Source organism: Ambystoma mexicanum, chromosome 7p (genome assembly GCF_040938575.1).
Source record: "Ambystoma mexicanum isolate Mex_15411 chromosome 7p, UKY_AmexF1_1, whole genome shotgun sequence".
Lineage (NCBI taxonomy): Eukaryota > Metazoa > Chordata > Amphibia > Caudata > Ambystomatidae > Ambystoma > Ambystoma mexicanum.
The window spans coordinates 252,040,897-252,061,496 of NC_090939.1; the positions used below are offsets into that span (position 1 = coordinate 252,040,897).

The 20,600-nt window shown below is 47.0% G+C and overlaps 1 protein-coding gene across 3 annotated transcripts in view; it reads left to right on the forward strand.

Annotated features, from left to right (window-relative positions):
- Positions 1–20,600, forward strand: part of CRYZL1 (crystallin zeta like 1) — a 653,866-nt gene that overhangs the window by 491,218 nt on the left and 142,048 nt on the right. The window contains exon 9 of one of the 3 annotated variants that reach the window (XM_069636228.1): positions 226–246. The exons of the other annotated variants lie outside the window; for them this stretch is intronic. Coding sequence (XP_069492329.1) covers positions 226–246 — 21 coding nt within the window. The remainder of the gene's footprint in view (positions 1–225; positions 247–20,600) is intronic. 3 annotated transcript variants of the gene reach the window in all.

Below are 20,600 nucleotides of genomic sequence, written 5' to 3' on the forward strand. Positions count from 1 at the left end.
ACAATGACACTTCTCTTACTCTATAATCTTATGTTCGTGAGATTAAATTGCCAATAATCAACGGTCGGACGGATAAAGCACCAATAATGATTTATTAGTACTTCAGTTTTGAATTATAATAAGGGGTGATTAGCTTAAGTTTGGTGACAATAAGGGGGCGTTTCGAATAGAAACCACTTAGCTTGACTTGTTTTCTTTTTCTCTTTTTGCATTCAACTTCAAAAGGCATTAAGCAGCCTCTAGTGAGTAAGTAAACCCTGCAAGTTCCAATACCTGCTTACCTTTGTTTATGTACTGTATGATCCCTTTTAATTACTTTTTACTTGTATAACATAACTAAATCACTGTCTAGTTGCTCTTAAAACATTGCAGTCTGCATATTGCCTCTTTGCTATCATGTATAATGTGATGTCATACTTCATGTGTACATTATTAAATGGAATTATTTTCTTAGAAACCACAAAATGGCTATATATCATTCCACGACAGTGGCTTATATCATATTAAAAACTGAGACCCACTGTGCAACATCTAATGCAATTTAAGGGTAGCAGTTTGTTAAAATTTTGTAATATATTTTTATCTTTGTTATGGGCCATTGTCTCTTAACTTAAATGCATTTATGGCAAAATGCAATATACATAAAATAAGAGCAATCACTCGTAAATTGTCTTGTGAGAATTCTTAATTGATTTTTACATGTAGTATGCCGTATTCCTTTTTTACGTCTTTGCATGGTTTCTGTAGTTTGTTTGTGTATTTTATTGATTTCAAACTTTGGGGGTTTGATCAGAAACAATGTTTGAAAGAAAGTTAGTGTGACATCGAACTTTCTGTAACTTCGACCAGGAGTGCATTTTAAGTGTGACTTTTAGGGTTCGAATCCCAAGAATACATGTATTGGACGTTCTGAAAATCACTGTATGGAGATCATTAAGTTCCAACCAAGTATTATAGGGATTTGTAAATGTTATAACATTGCCTCCTAACCCATTAAACAAGTCATCAGCTTGAAAATCTGCCTGCCTCTTAAAGACCCAATGGTCATGTAAAATACACATTAGTGTATTCCATAATTGGGAGAGGAACACATTTTGTTGAACTCCGTATTGCATAAACATTTTTACATGTAGACAAAAGCTGGAAATATATTGAAGAAATATGTGCAGTCTACTGCTTGGAAAGCATTTTTACTAGTAAGGTAGTTTGTCATTGACGAAGCGTGGTCCATGAAACATTGCAGGAGACACAAGATCCAACTGGATCCACATTTAGATAAATAAATTTCACCATATACACACGTTTACTTAGGGGACATTTTCTAATCATAACATGGGTACAAAATAGAGGTTACTTTGCAGTTGATTTCTTCCTGGGCATTTTACATGATTTAGTTATATTGTTTTTCAGTGAGGTAGTGTCAAAATGGTACTGTCAGAAAACGGGTGCATTATATTGTATTTTGCCATAATCGGGTTTTTAAACTATGGTGTACGTAGGAGAATCAATATGTAATTATTGTGCAAAAGGAGGGTCAGGTGAGATGTTCAAAGGACAGGTCTGCATTTATAATTCACGTAGTGATTTTTTTGTGCTGAAAGTGTGACGTGGCCTACCTGAGGGTATGCAGTCTTTTTGTATCCCAGCTCTTATTTAAAATTGGGATTTGTGTTGCAAAAGTGGTACAAAAATACTTTGTGTTACGATTGTGCTTCAAAGTCTTTTTTTCATTAAACACTAAAGTGTACACCATTGAACCATTGCACGGTTTCACCACTTTCTCAGTTCAGCTATCTAACGTTTTCATCTCAACCTGCCCTGAGACCAGGTTTAGTGGCATCCGTAGCAACCTTTTTTCAGCACAATAATATATTTTCATGCTGAATAGTACTGCAGTGTGTGAGGGGTCACTAATGCGAGGCGGATGACTGCTTATAGTTTTCTCAGTGTTAGATATTTACTCTACTAGGGAATTCCCTGCCTAGTCTACTCACATTGCCGCTATTAAGGCCATCAAGGATCTGTATGTAAGAAGTCCAACCATCAAGGATCCGTATGTAAGAAGTCCAACCATTCCTCAATTTAGCTTTTCAAGCATAACGGAGGTTGAGCTATCCATTATAATTGAATAGCTTAAAGCTACAAAATGCAGAGGTGACTCTTTAGCAGCCATTATAATCAAAACCTGCCCCCCGATCTTGGTAGAAGCGATTTGTATGTTCGTAAGTCAAAGGGTCGGGTACCATTAGACTAAAAAAAAAAAAAAGGGGGGGGTCAGCCCGATCTTAAAAAAAACTGGTTTGGCCATTCAGGAGCCACTTAATTACAGACCCATCACCAACACACCATTCCTGCTCAAAATCTTGGACCGTGTTACATATGCGTAAATTGTAGAGCACTTCAATAAACACTATATCCTCAACCGTGGCCAATCCGGATTTAGACAGGGCTATTGCCCGGAGACCGCTCTGCTTGAATCTAGGCTCCTGGAACGGGTGGACATATATAAGCCCTCTATGCTGATGTTGTTGCACTTATCAGCCGCTTTCGACCAAGTTGACCACTCAATTCTGGTCACCAGTTTGGAACAAGTGGCTAACTTCGCTACATCTGCCTTCTGCTGGATAGCCGCTTTTTTTTTTTTAAATAGGGAAAGTAGAGTGTTCTATGGAGATGTAGCTGCCACACCGGTTACAGTTAAATTTGGTGTACCGCAGGTTGCATGCATCTGTCCTTGTCTATATAATCTATTCACGGCTCCCTTCTTTGCTCTTTTAGAGCAGGAGACAATTGTGTTTACAAATTACGCAGACGACATGCAGTGCGTCATCCCTCTTCAGTGGATACATGCACTGGATGAAGTAAACCTGAATAGGATATGTGCAATCATCGAGGATTGGATGGTGCAGAATAATCTGGCACTCAACAGGGGAAAAACAGAACTGATGATTGTTGGCACTCAATGCTAACAAAGCTCGGTCCATTTTACGCAAGCGTCCAGTTAGGAAATGGTAAGATTACCCCACTAAAGAAGATAAAAACTCTGGGCGTGATCTTTGATCAACAGCTTACTATGAGCACTCATGTAGGAAGTATTGTGTCTGCATCAGTATATTAGATTAAGCTCCTAGCACACCATAGACCACTCATTAGTCAGACTAATGCAGAGACAATCGCTAGAGCGATCATTGGATCTAAAATGGATTACTTCTGCAGCCTCCTTGTTGGGATCAGTAAAATTGATTGCACCAGGCTGCAGGTAATCCAAAATGAGGCAGTGAGAGCGGCCTTGGGTTTGTCTCAAAGAGATCATGTCTCAGCTGCAAGGCGAGCTCTCCACTGGCTCCCCGTTGATGCCTGCTTACTCTATCGATTATTAGTCATCACTTTCAAATGCAGACAAGGCCTAATGCCCAGCTACCTTCATGATCTTATCACTGATGAAGTTTGTAGGAGAGCCCTTAGATCCAATAATGCAGAATTATTGATGCATCCTAGATGCAGGATCGTGAAGGTGGAAAAGGGTGCCTTCCACATTGTGGCTCCTAAGGCATGGAACAACTTACTTCTGGATCTCAGACATCAGAGCTCCTTGGACTCCTTCAAGAAAAAGTTGAAAACACTGATGTTTGTCTGACTTCGTACCTGGATTGTCCTAGATTGTTAATGATGTTTTAATCTGTCCACTTTATGTTTTCTCTGCGCCTAATGCCCACGGGTCCATGGATTGCGCATTATAAATATTAAACTTAACTTAAATTTTAAGGGGATTTCTCCTAGCATACACAAAACTGGTCCTCACACTAAACAAAACATTTAAAGTAAATCATAAACAACATAAAAAAGTGATACAACCAGGTGACTTGGGTGACCTTCATCTGTCCTGGGTAGATCCCTTTCCCAGGATTGTTCAAAGTCAATCTCGCCAAGTGGTCATAAAGAAAATGTAAGTCTTACATTATTTCTTGGGAGTCCCAAAAGAAACAAAAGTTTACCGGAACAAAAATCCACTGGTAACAGTTCTTTATCTTTCTCTTGAAAAATTCTCCTTCCAGCAAAGAAAACAGCACCAATGGTAGTCCTGGATATGCCCTTTACAGGATGGTATTGCCAAAGTTCAAAAGATAAAAGTACTGCTTCTGCTTCAACAACAGTCCATGTGATTATGATCTCTGTAGTGTCTTTAGTATAATATGTCAGGATGCTTCTTCTTAGGTTGTTGCTTTCCTCTTGACTCTGGCCTGGAATCACAATTATCCACACGCGACCTTTCATTGGATTGCCTTTCTCCTGCAGATTCCTCATGTGATAGATATCCTCGTCCAGCTTTGCTGCTTCAGAAAAACTTCGACAAGGGGCGTAGTGGACCTTGACTCGGCCCTGGATCGGCTATGGGCGTGACATCAGGTGTCGTAAATATGCCAAGTCACTATGCCCCACACATCAGTTCCTTTTTTCCGCACGCTCGACACGCTGCTTTAGGAACACAGTGATTGAGCATTCGACTCTACTTGATGTATTTTTTGTCAGAATGGGATTTTTTCCTCGACCGCAAGATGTCCGTCAACCGGGTTTCGTGTTTCAAGCGGTGTTCTATCTGTCACTGCAAAATGTTACCGACCTGCATGAGCTATACCTCTGGTGCCTCAGTACGGGTCACGACCCGTGCGTCGTGCACTAAAATGCACCCGAAACCGGTGCGCAAGCGGTCTGCTAAATGTGCTTTAGGCCAACCACCTTCAAAATCTCCAGCGCAGTCAAAGATTCAGTCCTCGGAGGCTGAGACCGGGGGGCCTAACCCCCGATAAGGAGAAGCACCGGCGGAAGAAATTGCAGTCCCATTCTAGGAGCCACTCTTCCTCATCGTCGTTGCACAAGAAAAAGAGGTGCCACTGTCGAGACTCAGATTCTTCTACGGAAGGAGGTAAGCCTTCAGCTGGGCCTTCCACTCGTCATGAGTGAGAGGATTTCAAGGTCCAGATGCTTGAAATGTTTCAGAAACATACTGCTGCAGGCGTGGCTGCCCCCCCCAACCAAGCAGCAGGCCTAGGAGGCAACAGCGGCGCTTGTTACTACTGACCCCTTACAAGCCGTAGTGGCAATGCCATCGTCAATAGAGAAGCCCTCGCGCTCAACGCTTAAAAAGGCGCTGAAACCTTTGATCCCGGGGCCTTCCCGAACAAATCAGGGTCTAAGCGTCAGCGACACCATCCCGGTGCTGCAGCCTCGGTCCACACCGACAGTCATATCAGCACTGACGCTCAGTGAAAAATCCTTTACCCTGCTCTCCCGGACCAATTTCTTTTCTGGCACTATGTCATCCATTTTCAGAGCAGATGACGCAGATGACCAGGGAGGAGTTGATCCCATGTTCTTGGGAGCAGAGCAGGGGGCATAGACTATTTTGGCGACCAAGCTCGGCTTTTAGAGCTGCCACAGTGGCTTCACGATGCCAGCGTGCTGGACACGTCACCTGACCTAGAATTCCAGCAAAGCGAACCCCCTATACCCACACCCATGCAGGGTTTAGGGCACTGGTAGAGAGGGTGGTTGACACCTTGGGACTGCAGGCTTCGGCAGTGCCAATGCAAGGGTACGAGCTAGCAGACATATTGGACGAGGTCCCGGTTACAGAACAGAACATGCCTCAGAATCCGGCGATTGTCAACCTTATAGCCTCTCTGTGGCAGCATCCCTGCTTCGTCCCCCCCCCCCGGTTAGCTCCACAATGACTGGAAAGTATTGGCCGGCAAGAGGAGACCCGTAATTTGTCTTCTCAACTTTCCCCGGAATGTCTTGTCGTACAAGCTGCCCAGTCTCTACCAGACCAGCATCTTCAACATCAAATCTGTCGACCTGACAGCCAAGGCAAAAGAATTGACGCCAGAGGGGGTGCTGCTGAGCAGCAAAGAAAATGGCGACCTGACTGTGGGCTCCGGCCCGGCAAAATTCTGAACGATAACTGCCAACTTGGAGGAGCAGTTGATCGAGTTTAGTGTCCAACGTCGAGCTGTAGACCGAAATCCACTGTGGCGGGCGCTGGCTGGGATGACCAGGAGAGACGCGAAATCCTTACTGGAGCCCAGCACCAGAAGGGCCTGTGTGGGGTGGAGCTAGAGCTGATGGCTCCAAGCAAACTGGAGCACCCCTTCGCCCCCAAGAAGCTACGCTGAATTACATGTGGGAGTGCGGTGCCGGTGCGAAAAACTGCAGGTGGGAGCAATCATAGAAGAGTGCCAGCAGTGGCTGTGGACAGCGTGTTGACATTTCTAAGCGATGCGGAACAGCATCGCCGATGTGGCCCATAACTGACCGTTGACTCTTGCGACCCTCCTGATTGCACACGGGCTGGCCCTGCACCCATGGATACCACACATATCCATTGGCCTGCTCCTTGGCACCCTTTGCGCCACAGCAGAGTGAGGGAGCAGAGGTGCGTGAGCCGGGAGACTGCACCGGGTGAGATTTGGAACTGCACCATACGGGATACCACTCTACTTGAGGGGGAGACTGCTGTCCCCCCACCGGCCGAAAGCCCATCCATAAGGGTCCGGCTGTTGGAAGAAACATGCATGATTGACTATAGCGTGGGTGTTGTAAGGAACTCGTGGTGACAACAGTAAAGACAGACACAAGTGATCACAGTTCAAGGGTGTTTATTAACTTGCAAATGTAGGATGGAAAAACGCCTAACCTAAATCTAAGATGGGAGCAAAGGTCAACCATCAAACGAAAAATGAGGCCGTCCTTGTGGCATCTTTGTCAAAGTAAAAAGGTCTACACTAAGAAAAACAGATGCCAATTCCTTACAACTAATTACAGAAAGAGCGTGGGATAGGGTATTCAAATAAAGGAAAAGTGTTCACAAATAATAAGTCAGGATGTGATTGTCTTGAGGTCTCCCTTCCCCACGTTTTTAGCACGGGACAAGGTGGGACTTTGGAGCACAGCACAGCTCGAACCTTCCCAGCACGAGCTAACAGTTCCGTAGCAGCTATCAACTTCTTTGTTGGTTAAGTCTCTTTTCAATAAAAGTCTCTTGCCTTCAAGGCCTGATGCTCTCAACAAACAAACGCAATGTTCTTGTTCTATGAACACGTTGGGTGATGGATTCACCCCCGGATCCGACTCTTCTGGGCGCAGACTCCCCACAAATAGAATTCAACAAATTAACAAAACAGCTCTTTTCTCAGTCAACTTTGGGTGGTGACTTTTCACCCCTTGATCTCCCTCGGCTGGGCTCGGACCCCAAATGACAAGGGGGACACTTTAACTCCCCTTGTCTTGTAATACTTCTTGCTTTCACAAATTTACTGTCCTTTTAAACAGTTCGTCAGGCTTTGCCCCTGGTTGTCAGCTTCCCTCTTTCCTGGGTTCACTCTCGCCAACTTTTACCAACAGTTCCTTAAGGGACTTTAGACTTCGCCCCTTCTTGTTCGCATCCCTCCGCCGGGTTCACTTTTGCCAAACCTTTTTTTTTTTTTACAAACTTTATTTATTTCTCTAGAGCACAAGTTACAAGCATCATTCCCATCTTTGGTTTCGTTGCATTAGTACTCATGAGTATAACTGTTATAACACCCCCTCCCGCCACCCTTTTTGGGCCATATAACTTCCAACTTTGATTAAGGCAGCACAACAGTGTCCAATATGTAAGATGCATAGTGTATCAACTCCTTTCGTTAAAACTCAATGTTCAAAGGGTGGAAACCCTGCAGAGGTGATTAGGCTTAACGTACATTTGTTCCTTATCGTCCATAAACTCGTGGAATGGCAGCCATGTGTTCTGGTATCTCGGGAGCGATCCGAATGCCAGTGCCGTTACCTTTTCCATGGCCATCACTCCCCACAGTCCCACCCACCATCTGGCCACTACTGGCTCCTGCTTGTTTTTCCATGTTTGTGCCAGGTTGATTCTAGCCGAGTTCAGCATATGGGTGATGAGGTCTGCTCTATACCCAGTGTTCGTGTAACATCCCTCAGCCGCCTTTCCCAGCAGGATTACCAATGGCTCGAAGGAGAGATGTACGACCATCACCTCTTTGATGTGGCTTAGGATTTCCTTCCAGTATGTCTCCGCCACTAGGCAGGCCCACCACATATGGATCAAGTCCCCTACTTGACCGCAACCTCTCCAGCATGTTGGGGGGTGTTCTGGGTTAATGGAATGCAGCCGCTGCAGAGTCATGTACCACCGAAGGTGCATTTTGTACGCCGCCTCTCTTGTTGAGACGCACATGGAACTTTTCGTGGCCCGTCGCCATATTTGACTCCATACTTCTCTGGGTACCGGCTCCCCTACAGCCTGCTCCCATTTTTTCATATGCGGTAGGTTTTCCTCTGGGTCAACCCCACTCATCAGTTTATAGAGTCTTGACACCCCCTCTCCAGCGCCCCCTCTTTTATGGTAAGCTCTAGACCTACTGGATCCCTAGTGGCCCCTTCCTTCGTTTTAGTGTTTGTAATCCAATGTGTGACTTGGGTATAGTGAAAACGTTCCCCCTCTGGGATTTGGAATTTGTCTTTACACCCTTAGAATGTCAGGGGTGTCCCCTCCACGTACAGGTCCCCCAGTGTCAAGGATTGCCCTCCTCTCCAGTGTGTCCAAAAGCCAGGTTGTAGTCCTGGCGTAAAGTCTGGGTTGTGTGCAACTGCCCTCCTCCTATTCATATCCTCTTTCCCTGCAGTGCCTTGTCACAGTACCATAGTGTGGCTTTGGTAGTTTCCAGGAGTATGCCTCCATGACTTCTATGCCTGCCTGGCAGGAACCCCAAGTTCTCCAGAGGGACCTTGGTTGCCTTCCTCTCCACTTTTGTCCACCCATTTTGGTTCTCTTTAGGCGCCCATTGCAACATCGTGCCACTTGTGCCGCCCACAGGTACCTGTGGAGTTCCGGGACCCCCAGACCCACCAGCACCTGCGACCGATATAGGACCCTCCTAGGAACCCGGGGCTTTTTCTTGTTCATATGAAAGCCATCACCTCCATCTGTAGGTTTCTAATTGCCGGACCTGGGATTCGCACTGGGAGTGCACCCACAACGTACAGGAACCTAGGGAGAAGGGACATTTTCACTGCCGTAATACGAGCAAGCCAGGATAACTCCTGCATGTCCCAGCACCTAAGGTCCGTGATCAATATTTATAATAATTTAGGGATATTTGCCTCATATAGCCTCCTATAATCAGGTGTCAAGTGTATCCCCAGATATCTTGTAGACTTCTGTTCCCATTTCAGTGCATACCATCTTTCCCATTCCGACACTCAGTCTGGGTCTTCACTAATATTGAGGGTCTTGGATTTGGGGTAATTGATGTAGAACCTGGAGACCCTGGCAAAGCTGTCAAGCAGTTTAATGGTCGCAGGGAGTGAATGAGTTGTGTCTTTAAAGAACATCAAGACGTCATCAGCATAAAGCGTGATTTTTTGGGGCCCCTTGGTTCCCACCTCCACCCCTCTAATTTCTTGATCATTGCGGGCCTCCTGCACTAGCGGCTCCATGATCTGTGATGACAATGGGCACCCTTGCCTTGTCCCTTTACTAATCGGTATGCTGTCTGTAAGTTGGCCATTAACCATTAGCCGAATGGTAGGGCTCCCATAGTTGGCTAGAATAATTTGGGTGAAAGTTGAACTGCATTCAAATTTCTCAAGGGTCGGTCGTAAATATTCCCAATTTACGCTGTCGAAGGCCCTAGAGGCGTCTAGGGCCAGCACCGAGAACCGCTGTCCGGTTCTTCGCCCCCATTCGATCGTGTTTATAGCTCTCTGAATAGTATCATAAGTGTGGCGCCCTTTCACAAAGCACGCCTGATCCGAGTGAATAATTTTAGGGAGAACACTTGCCAATCTCTGGGCCAGTATCGTAGATTTTTGCATCCCAGTTCTTTAATGAGATGGGGCGGTAGTTTGCGCAGTCTAATGGATCTCTGTCTGGCTTTAACAAGAGAACTCTAGTGGCTGGTCCCATGTCCCGGGATTCCCGCCCGAGTCCCTTATGTAATTGAACAGTTTTGCTAGAGGGCCTACCAGGGAGGTCCTGAGTGTTTTGTAATAAGCATTACTGAACCCATCCGGCCCGGGGGATTTGTGTCCTTTCAGAGCGCCTATCATCCTTCCCACTGTTTCCTCCGTTATAGGCGCCTCCAACATTTGTCTGTCTGCCTCTGTAATCTGCAGCAGCTCCACCTGCCCCAACAATGCTTCTTGCACCTCCCGGTCTAATTTGTCCCTCTTCAGATTTTGCGTGTAGTACGAGGGCATTATATCCCTTATCTCCTTTTCCCCCCTCTTTAGGCTGCCATCATGATGTCTTAGCCGAGTGATGCGGTTCCTATTTCCTGCTATCTTAACTTAGCTGCAAGAAACCGGTTGGCTTTATCCCCGTGTATATAGTACGACTGTTTGGTCCGCAGGAGGAGTTGCGCAGACTCGTCTGCTAGGTGTGTCTCTATGGCCACCCTGGCTTTTTTGAGTGCCCGCATGGCCCTCTGTGACCCTTTATTCTCAGAGTGCCTCTGCTTCCCTGATTTCTGCTTCCAGTTCCCGCTTCACCTTTTCTTTCCTCTGGACGTAATGTGCCGTATGTACAATTAACTCACCCCTTACCACCGCTTTACTAGCGTTCCAAATGGTTCCCCAGTCAACCCCTTGCGTGGTATTTTCTTGGAAATAATTACTCAGGGTTCGTTCTGTGTCTGCTCTTAACGCCAAATCATTTAAGAGTATCTCATTTAGCCGCCAAGGTCTTCGGACTCTCGGTTGGGGGGTAAGTACTTCGACCATCAGGGAAACCGGTGCATGGTCGGTTAAACAGCGCACCCCTATATCTACCCCTCTGACCTGTGGGATCATGGTATCTGAAAGTAACACCATATAGATCCGCGAGAATCCTCTGTGCGGCCGAGTAATGGGTGTAGGCTTTGTCCTAAGGACGGAAGAACCGCTAGGTTTCGATCAGATGTAATTCTCTGAGGAATCGGGCTAGGGCAAGTCTGCAAGTGCTATCATTGGTGGTGGCTGGGAGGGTTTTATCCATCGAGGCGTCCATTACACCGTTGAAATCTCCCCCTGTCAAGATCTGCTCTGTCCCCCACTCTGCAATCTTGGGCAACAGCCCTAACAGGAACTGGTCTTGTCTGTCGTTGGGAGCGTAGATTGCCACCAAAGTAACCTGCTGGTCCATCAACATCCCTCCCACCGCCAGGTATCTGCCCTCTGGGTCCCTTTTAACAAAGTGTCTCTCAAACCGGATTCCCTTGGTTATCAGTATGCCTACTCCACTCTTCTTGGTCTCACCTGAAGCCAGGGATTGCATGAGAAAGGCTCTGTCTTAACCTGTGTTCGTCTTCAGGTAGCAAGTGTGTCTCTTGCAGCCACACAACTGCGGCCTGAAGATCCATAAATTGCCTCAGTATGGATTTCCTTTTAATCGGGGAATTAAGTCCTTGGACATTTAATGTCACAAATTTTAGGTCAGCCATGGTTGAGATGCAGTTGTGGGCCTTCTCGTCTATTATTGGGTCCCTCCACCCCCCTGTGAGTTGTACATGCCCTTAACCAAATTACTATATTCATTACTTTTACCCTTAACTCCCAAACTTGTAACTACCCCCCCGAACTTTAACTGTAACTTCCACCATGGCTACCACAGTGGATCACTGGGTGCCTGTGTATTCCCGGGAATTGTGGATCCGAGCTCGCCCTGCCCCCTCCCCCCCCCTTGTTCCTCCGTGCTAATTCCTTTTCATTTGTAGTTTGACTCCCCCTTCACAGTTAACACTGTGGGCTTATAGGGCCCGATCAGATCATCTCTCCCCAACCGACTGTCCCCCCTACTCATAATTCCAGGTTGAGCCATTCTATTTTTGGGGTGGGGGGGTAGTCTTCTGGCTCCCCTTCCTCAAGAGACACTCATGTAGGATCCACAGGCCTGGGTTCATTATGACAGCCCTTCAGTCGCGGTCATGCTGATCTCCATTGTTCCCTCTCCGGTCCCGTCGCTCTTTCTTTGTTTGCCGGTGAGGAACCATCCTTATCCCCGCTCTCAGCTTCGCTTCCCTCCCTCATAAACTCGTCCAAATCTTCCTCTTTCGTAATTGTATATCACTGCCCCTTCCACTCGAAGTGGAGCCCTGCTGGGAATGCCCACCGATAACAGACGTTTCTGGTTCTGAGCCAATCCGTGACCACTTTTAGGTGCTTTCTCCTCGCCAGGGTGGCCTGAGCCAAGTCTTGGTAGAGCTGGAGGTGGACGGATCAGAAGTTTGTTGGTTCTCTGTCTCTCACCTCCTTTAATTGAAAGAGGTGTATCTGGGTCAGCACATCCGGCGTCAGGTTTTTGCTAAGTTGAAAGATGTAGTATACCCTATGTGTGCGATCCAGTATAATCTCTCTTTCCTCCGCCACCCCCAGTATATGCCGGAACAGCTTTATTACATACTGCTGCAGGTCAGCCACCGTCTTCGGGATCCTTCAAATACGTATATTGTTACGCCTGGACCTGTTTTCAGCGTCGTCCTGTTTGGTCTGGACCCGGTCCAACTGTTGCTCCAGTTCAGCCACTCTTCTGGTGAGTACCTCATGCTCTTGCCCTTGTTCCACCACTGTCGTCTCCATCTCATGGACTCTTTTCTCCACTGCCATGACCCCTCTGCTTAGATCCGCAATGGACTTGGCGACCTCGGTGGCACTGTCCTTGATAGCTTTTTTGAACTCTTGGAGCATCGCCAACAAGTCCGATTTCCTAATCGGAGGGTCATCCAGTGCATCAGCACTTTCAGGCGTCAGGGAGTGTATCTGTGCAGTGGCCTGTTGCTGGCTACGCTTGTGTGCTTCTGCGGATTGCATTAGGGCTTTGATGTCGCCAGACGCGGCTCCCTTCGCTGGTTGTCTGGACATGTTGGACTATATAGCTGTTGCCCGAGCCGCTGCTTCAATACTTCAGCAGCCTCACCTTTGCCACCGGCCCGCCATTGCCTCGACCCTGCAGGGGTGCAGCTAGTTGTCGTTTCAGGTGAGCCCCCTATTTTACCACCTCTGGTGCGTTTCCTGTGTTGTTAGGCCCACCGGTTCTCTATTATGTGGTGTGGTGTCAGGAGACAGAGTTCATGCTGAAAGGAGCGAGAGGCTCTCAAGTCACGGGGTATGCGGTTTTAGGGAGAATTCTCTGTTAAGGCTAATTTCCCAAACCTAGTGAGTCCCCCAGCAGCTTTGCTGGATTTTTGGGGTTTAATTTTTTTCTCCTGCTAAGAGTGAGACTCTTTTTCTCCCACTCTTGGGCATGATTTGAGAATGTCCTTTGACTGTGGATGTGTTTTATGGGCTATGGGGTCTTTTACTCCATAGGGCTTCATGTGTTTTTGGTATGTGTGTTACATAGCACCCTCAGTGCAGTAACACAGGAGTGTCATAGGGACCCCCAAACATAGACTCCATACCATGGGACTGACTACTGTCTCCCAGGGCATGTAAAGTTACCATTGGCTTTACTAGTCTCAAATTGTGAACAGAACCAGTACAAACCATCATATTGTGGAAGTATTGCTAGGGGTAATTCGATTGCACCTGGGTCTGTTTTCCAAGGGGGCACTGTCCAGTCCCCCCTTGTCGAGTTTTTGGCTGGTGGCAGTGGATACCACACGAAATATTCCACCAGAATATTTCTTATGGGATTTTCCCATTGATTTTAAACGCACCACTTTTTGGTGCAATGTTAAAGATACCGCTGGGTTATTTATTTAATATTAATTCCCCGTTTGGGTCTTTTTGCCAGGACTGTTTTAAAATGGCGTTTGTGTTCGCCTCTGAAACTCTAACCCAAGTCGAGCCCTTTGTTCCACTTTTTGGCGGGCTTCTGCACAGAAGCCCTCCAAATGGTGCCACTCTGCCTGGGGTCTACAGGATGTGTGGGAGGGGGATTAGGCACTCTGGACTGAGTTGCCTCGGCAACTCAAGTCGCACTCTTGTGTGATTGGCCCAGTGGTGAGCCGCCCGGCTCACCACTTAGCATGTTTGAGTGACAGCTAGGCGGTTGAATGGGGGGTTTTCTGCATAAAAGCAGGGCTTTGGGGACTGGAACTTCAGAAGTCGCCACAGGACCTAAAGAATCCGAAGAGGGGAGAAGCTGAGCCATCTACAACGACGACACCACCAGTGGAGCCCTGCTGTAAAGAACTCACCACTTCCCCGACGACAGAAGAGATCTTCTTCCAGGAGAGTCTTCTTCCCTTTGAGCTGGTAGGACCAACCAGTTCGCCTTTTTCGCCTTCCAGGACGTCTCGTGATCGAATCGCCCCGTGCCAAGCACCCTTGCGGCCGGATAGCCACGCTTCACCACTGACCGCGAATAAAAGGGTCGTACCTTTTAATCGGGAACTCTGTGGCTGGTTTCATCCCTGGCAGTGCAACGACTTCCAGCTTTCTGCCTCGCCGAGATCATCTCTTCCTCTGGTCGAAGCCACGACTTGCACCCGCTGCCAGGAACAACTGCCCACGCTGGAACGTTCTCGCCATTTAAGGTACTGTGTCCCGCCTGGCCTCCCTTGCAATGGACTGTCCAAGGTGTCCCGTAATCCTTGACTTTCCAACTGGTTTGGCCTCCAAACCTCCTTACTTTATCTTTCTGAACTGATCCAACCTCTTTTGACATTTTCTGCAACGACTTTGAGTGCATTTCCACTGTGTGATCTTGGGCACATTCAGCCTTGCTCTCTCCAAGAGTGGGCCTGGCCTATGAACTTTGGCTCTACAGTAGACCCTGCCTTTCCTGCCTTTCTGGGAGTTCTTAAAAGTGTTGAGACTGTGTTATTTCCATGCTCTGCCTTTTCTCTCCCTTTTTTAACGAATTATTCGAGTGCCATCTAAGGTTACGCGCTCACCTCTCTTTTATTAAGTGGTGTCTGAACCTAGACTTGTCGAATAATTAACTAGGGAGGTGTATATACTTATAGTGACTGTGTTTGAACTTGCTTGATATATTAGTGGCAGTGTATTTTCATAAGTGTGTTTTAAATAAATAATTATATACTTTTAATACAAAAGCTCTGGTCAGTGTTTGCTTGCTCTACTGTATTTCTGGCCCTATTGTGTATACTCTATATACTGCCTAACTCTTCTTGAGAGAAGTCTGACTGCTCAGCCACAGTTACCAGGTAAATCTGGGTGGTGCAGACTGCTACCAATTGGGTTTACTGCTTACTCCTGTGGTCTTAAACTTTTTGCAGTGGTCCCCAAGGGAACTGCACAGGTTTCTGCCTAACATGCGGGTCTCAGTTCACAGAAGGAAGGGCCTTATCTTGTTTACTTTCTAGTGCCTTTTATGTCCCCTGTCCTGCATGTTAGGGAGAATTCTCTGGTTAGGCTGAATTTCCCTACCTAGTGAGTCCCCCAGCAGCTTTGCTGGATTTCTGGGGTTTAATTTTTTTCTCCTGCCAAGAGTGAGACTCTTTTACCCTCACTCTTGGACATGTTGAAGTGTGTTTTCTTGGTTAAACCTTGTGTTGAATGGGCTATGGGGTCTTTTACTCCATAGGGCCTCATGTATTTTTGTGATGTGGGTCACACAGCACCCTCTGTGCCGTGACCCAGGGGTGTCCTAGGGACTCCCCAACATAGACTCCATACCCTGGGACTGACTACTGTCTCCCAGGGCATGTAAAGTCACCAAAGACTTTGCTAGTCTTGAATCCTGAACAGAACCAGTACAAACCATCATATTGTGGACGTACTGGCTGGGGCAATTCGATTGCCCCAGGGTCTGTTAGTCGAGGGGGCACGTCTCCGTCCCCCCTGATCGAGTTTTGGCTGGTGGCAGTGGAAACTACTTTTTATATTCGACCGCGAATATTTCCCTATGGGATTTCCCATTGTTTTAGGCTAACACATTTAATTATTTATTTACGGTAGCCTTAAACATACCGCCGGTTTATATATTTATTTTTATAACTCCGGTTGGGACTTTTTGCCAAAACTTGATTCTAAAATGGCGTTGGTGTTCGCCTCTGTAACTCTGACCCAAAGTGGAGCCCTTTGTTCCACTTTTGGCGGGCTTCTCCACAGAAGCCCTCCAAAGTGGTGCCACTCTGTCTGGGGTACTTAGGAGGGGTGGAGGGGGATTTAGGCACCCTGGACTGAGTTACCTTGGTAACTCAAGTCGCACTCCGTCCTGATTGGCCCAAGTGGTGAGCCGCCCGGCTCACCACTTAGCATGTTTGAGTGACAGCTAGGCTGGGTGAATGGGGGTTTGCTGCATAAAAGCAGGGCTTTGGGGACTGGGACTTCAGAAGTCGCCACAGGACCAAGAATCCGACGAGGGAAGAGCTGAGCCGACCTGCTTCGACGACACCACCCGGTGGAGCCCTGCTGAACCGTCTCACCACTTTTTCCCGACGACCGAGGAGAACTCTTAACGGAGTGGCTCCTTCCCTTGACTGGTGGGGACAACCAGTTTTCGCCTTCTTTCCGTTCTTTGAGGTATCTCGTGGCCGCCTTGCCTGTGCCAAGCACCCCGGCAACCGGAATACCACACTTTACCCCCATACCGCGAAAGTCGGCACCAACCCTTTAACCGGAGGACTCCGCGGCTGGTTTCTTCCCGGGCAGTGCAACGACCCTCTTCTTCTGCTCTTCAGCGAGAACTTCTTCTCCCCTGACCGACGTCGAGCCCTGCTGCCACTGCCTGGAACAACTGCCACCGCTGGAGGATCCTTTCCGCTTAAGGTACCGTGTTCTGCCTGGCTTCCCTTGCTACCGACTGTACGGGGTAGATTTAGTCCCCGGCTTTCGAACCTGGGAGTGCCTGGGACACTTTGGCTAAACTTTCTGAGCCACTCTAACCTCTTTTTGACTCTTTGCAAGACTTTGAATCTCTAACTAACAGTGTGATCTTGGGCACATTTTCGCTCCGGCTACTCTAAGAGTGGGCCCTGCCTAGTGACTTTTGCTCACCTGTGACTTTATTCTTCTGTAAGCCTATTGCAAGTGTTCTGGACCTTAGAGTGGTGTGTCTAACCTATTTCTACTTTTTCTCTCCCTTTCTTGGAAACTACTAGAGTGTCATCTAACGTTAAGCACTCACCTCTGTTTTAATTAAGTGGTGTTTTACCTAGAGTTGTCTAGATAGGAGAAAGGATTGAATCTACTTTCATTATAACTGTGTTGAAGTACTTTTACTATATTTTTGCTAGAGTGTTTTTAACTTATGTGTATTTTAAATAAATAACTATATACTTTTGAAACCAAGCTCTGGTCAGTGTTTGCTTGTGCTATTGTGTTTTGGTACATATTGTGTATACTTTACATACTGCCTAACTCTTCTTGAGAGAAGTCTGACTGCTCAGCCACAGCTACCAGGTAAATCTGGGTGGTACAGACTGCTACCAAAGGGGTTTACTGCTCTACCTGTAGTCTTAAATCTTTTGCAGTGTTCCCCAAGGGAACTGCACAGGTTTCTGCCTAACACTGGTGTACAGCGGTGGGATTTGTATTGAGTATACATTTTATTGTGCTTTAGATACCTTAGTGCAACTAACCACAAAGCTTAGCACTGAAAAAGTAAAACCTCTAACATGTCAGTTATAGAAAGCTATAGTCAAGAGTCCCTTGCAGCCAAAACTGCTGATTGTTTAAGAGTGCTCTGTAAACATAAGGATCTCCTGACTAAGGGCAAGAAAATGGAGCTGATTGAAAGATTGTTAGCTAACCAAAGTCTGGGTGATGGTTCAGAGGAGCCTACCACTCCAGCAACTGTAGATGACAGTATTGAAGTTAACATGGAGCAAAATGTTGATGTTTCTGAGGAAGAGTCAGAAGAGGAGGGTGAGGCTGTTGTAACTGTCCCCCCTAGGCCTCTACCTGCTCTACCTGCTGTGCCTACTGGACCTTTACCAGGTCCCACATTTAGTCCTCAGTACTTTGAACTGGAGAAAATGAAGCTAGAATTGGAGTATAAGAAACTTAATGCTCAAACTGACAAAGAACTAAGGCTAAGGGAAATGGAGCTCAAGTATGACTTAGAAATGAAGAAATTATCTGTTGAGAATGTTTCTCTCTCTGGCTCCTCTAGAAGTTCCAGTCCTAAAAGACCCCGGATGCCTAAAGAATTGGTTGGTATGTATGAGCCTAAGTTGGATGTGTTGGATTGGTTGTCTCTGTTTGAATATAATCATGGGCTCCAGAACATCACAGGAAATGACTTACTCACCTGGTTGTTCTCTAGGCTTCCCCCTGTTGCAACTGATGTGGTAATGGAGATGGGGGAGGAGGATAGGAAGGACTATGAATGTGTGAAACTAGCTTTGATAGCTAGGTTTGGGAAGACCCCTTCCCAGTATCTTAAGAGGTTTAGGAGCCTCAAAAAGCATGATGGTACCCCTTGGGCTACCTGGGTGAATGAATGTTTGAAAAACTTAGAAGGATGGATTAAGGGTTACAAGGTGAACACTTATGAAGGTATGAAGAATTTGTTTATGTTGGAGACTATTTATGATGCCTGCTCTCCTGAGCTCAGACAACACTTGGCTGATTCCAGGGAATTGGATTCCCGGAAGCTAGCTAAGGCTGCTGACTTGTGGGTTGCCAACAGGGCCACTCACAAGGATTCTGGGGTAACTCAGAAGAAGGATGGGGAAAAACAGTCTAAGAAGGACTCCAAAGAGAATTCTAATACTACAAATTCCAAAGAGGGCCCCAAACAAAACTATAAGGGTAAGCCACAAGGGAAACCAAATCAGGCTAGTGTACCTTCTGGTCCCAGACCAGAAGGAGGTCAGAACAAGCCTCCATTCCAGCGAGCCTTTGGCTCATGCTTTGTTTGTAAGGCTACTGACCATGTGAAAGGAGATCCCAGATGTAAGGGTAAACCTTCAGGGGTCCAGCTTGCCTCCTTAGCCTTCGCTCCAGAAGAGGAAGTACATATGGCAAGTGGAAACTTTCTATTACTAGCTGATGAACCCACTGGAGTCTCAGCTAGTGTTTCTTTAGTCTCTCTGGGGTTGTGGGAGCAACAGAATTTAGATGTCTATAACTCTATCCCAGATAATACTAAAGAGTATTATAAGGACAGTGTCCAGGTGAATGGTCAGGAGACTCCTGCCATTAGGGACACTGGAGCCAGCATAACTGTGGTGGATGAATCATTTTTCAAGGCAGAGGATGTTGCTAAGGCACCCAAATGCCTCACCAAGTTAGCTGGTGGACCTGTGCAGATGTGTCCCCAGTTACCAGTTCTCATCCAATGTAATGATATGGCTGTAAAAATACCTGTCAGTGTACAATGTGAAGTGCCAGGTAGGGTTCTGTTGGGTAATGACCTCAAAGCTCTTGGAGTTGTATCTCATACCCCCAGACCTCCTAGCAAAAGGTTTCAGGAACTCACAAAACCTGCAAGGGAGAAAACCCTGAGAGGGTTATCTCAGGAGATGATGACAGAAATCACTCCTCTACCACTGGAGCAACTTACTGCAGTAACTACCAGATCAGGAGCAAAGGGGCAACCCAAGACTCCTAGGAAAAAGCCAGCAGCAAGCACTCCAGTGCCTCCAACAAGGACTTCCCCTAGGTTGTCCAAAGTTACACCTGTAACTCCCCCTCCAGCTGAGGCTGAGAGAGAGGTACAACCCTGTGTGGTTGAGCTAGACTCTGAGGAAGAGCTAGAAGGAGGCCCCAACCTTATTGGAGATTTGGACCCTGAGGACCATCCTGAGCTGCAGTCTTTACTGGCAGAAGGTGGGCCTAGCAGGGCAGCTTTTCGTAAGGGGCAAAGAGAATGTCCAACTCTGGAGGGTCTCCGCCACCAGGCAGCTTCTCAAGCTGATGGGCAAGAGCCTGGGAAGTATAGGTTGCACTGGGAAGATGGCCTCTTCTACAGTGAACCCACTGAGTCTGAACCTGGAGACTACAAACGCCTTGTAGTCCCACAAGAAAACAGACAACAGTTCTTACAACTAGCCCATGAGATACCTTTGGCTGGCCACTTGAGTTTCAAGAAGACCAAGGAAAGGCTCTCACTCTACTTTTATTGGCCAAAGATGGGGGCTGAAGTAGATAGATATTGTAAGAGCTGCCATACCTGCCAGACTTCTGGTAAGGTTGGTTCCAAGAATGTGGCACCTTTAGTGCCTCTCCCAGTTGTGGGAGTCCCATTTGAGAGGGTAGGGATTGACATTGTTGGTCCCCTTGATCCTCCAACCTCCTCAGGCAACAGGTTTATCCTTGTTGTAGTAGACCATGCTACTAGATACCCTGAGGCCATTCCTATGAGGACTGTTACAGCTCCGGCTGTGGCTAAGGCCCTCCTTGGTATTTTTACCAGGGTTGGGTTTCCTAAGGAGGTAATCTCTGACAGGGGGTCAAACTTTATGTCCCACTACATGAAGGCCATGTGGAAAACCTGTGGAGTTACCTACAAGTTCTCAACCGCCTACCACCCTCAGACAAACGGGTTGGTTGAAAGGTTTAACAGAACCATGAAGAGCATGATAGGTGCTTTAGAAGAACCCCTTAAGAAAAAGTGGGACCTTCTACTGCCATGCCTTCTCTTTGCTTATAGAGAAGTCCCTCAGGAGGGAGTAGGTTATTCTCCCTTTGAGCTTCTCTATGGC